We start from the raw sequence: 1,581 nt of genomic DNA, 5'->3' as shown, positions 1-1,581 counted from the left end.
CGACGCTAAAACGAAACCTCATTCGCGCTGATACACGTAGTTGATTTAGTTTGTTGTCGTTTTTATGTTTTTCTATATTGGTTTATTTCAATTGATTATGAAGGAATAATTCTTATGAACTTTAATTTTGTCATTATACAGTTTTAAATTTCATCATTTTTATATTTTATTTCGATTTATTCCTTTCAAATCAATTTCTATTAAAATTTTTTAATATTTGCCCTTTTATACTTTCTTAAGGATGGTGAAATGCCAGATGAAGTGATTCAGAATCAGAATGAGTCAAATTTTAGGAGAACGGCATCGTTATTTAGATTGTCTGACTCCAAAAATTACATTCTTTACTTCAAAACTTTGGGAATCTTACTACGTACCTTTGTTCTCGAGGAAGTAGAAGAAAAGAAACTTTTTATTGAAAATCTCTATTTAAAAAATGGACATCCAGGTCGAGACAAGCTGCTTTTTCTCAGAAAAGATGGTCTCTAATCACTAAATATGTTGGGGATTTCTAAGGAGACTAGAAGACTTGCTTACAGAATGACAAATTATAGTGAAGATTTTTAGTAACAGAAAAGCATACTTTTTTGATTGGAAAATGTATCAACTCATAAAATGACCCTATATAATGAAATCAAACCCACTTTAATTAGTTTCTTGTTCTGCTCTTGGCCTTCTTCCTAACTTTAATTTATGGGTTTGTTGGGAAATAAAACTTGTCTTGTCTTGAATGGCTATTACTCCCTAGATATCAAATGGAAGTCGGTTTCGATAGCTGGAACTGGGACTTCTATATTTGAAAATCAACTTTGAGAGTGAAAGATTCCGAAAAAAAATTTCGAAAATATTTTGGAATGTCATTTTTTTTACTATGTAAACAAAAAATAGTTAGCAGATTACAATATAATGTCTTCAAGAGGAAAAGGAGGAAAAGTACGGTCAAAGGCTAAAAGCAAATCCATTCGGGCCGGGTTACAGTTTCCAGTTGGACGCATTCACCGGTGTCTCCGTCATGAAACCCGAATGCGAGTAGGAATTCCTGCCGCAGTATATATGTGCGCAGTATTGGAATATGCTGTGGCTGAAATGCTTGAACTTGCTGGAAATACAGCGGTAAAATGTGGAAAAAGAAGAATTAAACCACGTCACATTGTCGTTGCAATTGGAAATGACGACGAATTAAAAGAGTTAACTCAGAAAGCTATTATTTCATCTGGCGGATTTATGATTCGCAAGACTACAGAAACTCCTAAACCAACTTCTTAACTTTAAATTAATTATTTGAATAATGCACTGTTATTTTGTAATACTGTTTTCGAAGTACATTAGATCAACCGGTTAAGTTAAGTTCCTTTAACCTATTTCGAAATAATTTCAAATACAATTTACACTTTTTCCTTCCAAAAACGGAAAGATAGTCATCCCGTCTGGACGTTTTCCATCTCCTCTGTCCAATCCAGGTGGTTCCAGCACTGATGGGAATCCGATTGAATCGAGAGCTCTTCTTATAACGTCGTTGAGAGCTGAATGCCTCGGGAATCTACCAGCGCTTTTTCGACAGGAAAGAGGGTGGAGTCTAAATTG

General features: G+C 34.3%; 1 protein-coding gene across 1 annotated transcript; it reads left to right on the top strand.

The window, feature by feature from the left end:
• Positions 1 to 903: 903 nt before the first annotated feature.
• Positions 904 to 1,263, top strand: LOC115227883 (histone H2A-beta, sperm-like). Its single transcript, XM_029798594.1, has one exon. It carries the CDS (start codon positions 904 to 906, stop codon positions 1,261 to 1,263), a length of 360 nt encoding a protein of 119 aa, XP_029654454.1.
• Positions 1,264 to 1,581: the final 318 nt, after the last annotated feature.

This window comes from Octopus sinensis, unplaced genomic scaffold (genome assembly GCF_006345805.1).
Source record: "Octopus sinensis unplaced genomic scaffold, ASM634580v1 Contig08463, whole genome shotgun sequence".
NCBI classification, from domain to species: domain Eukaryota; kingdom Metazoa; phylum Mollusca; class Cephalopoda; order Octopoda; family Octopodidae; genus Octopus; species Octopus sinensis.
This window is presented reverse-complemented; position numbering and strand designations above follow the sequence as displayed.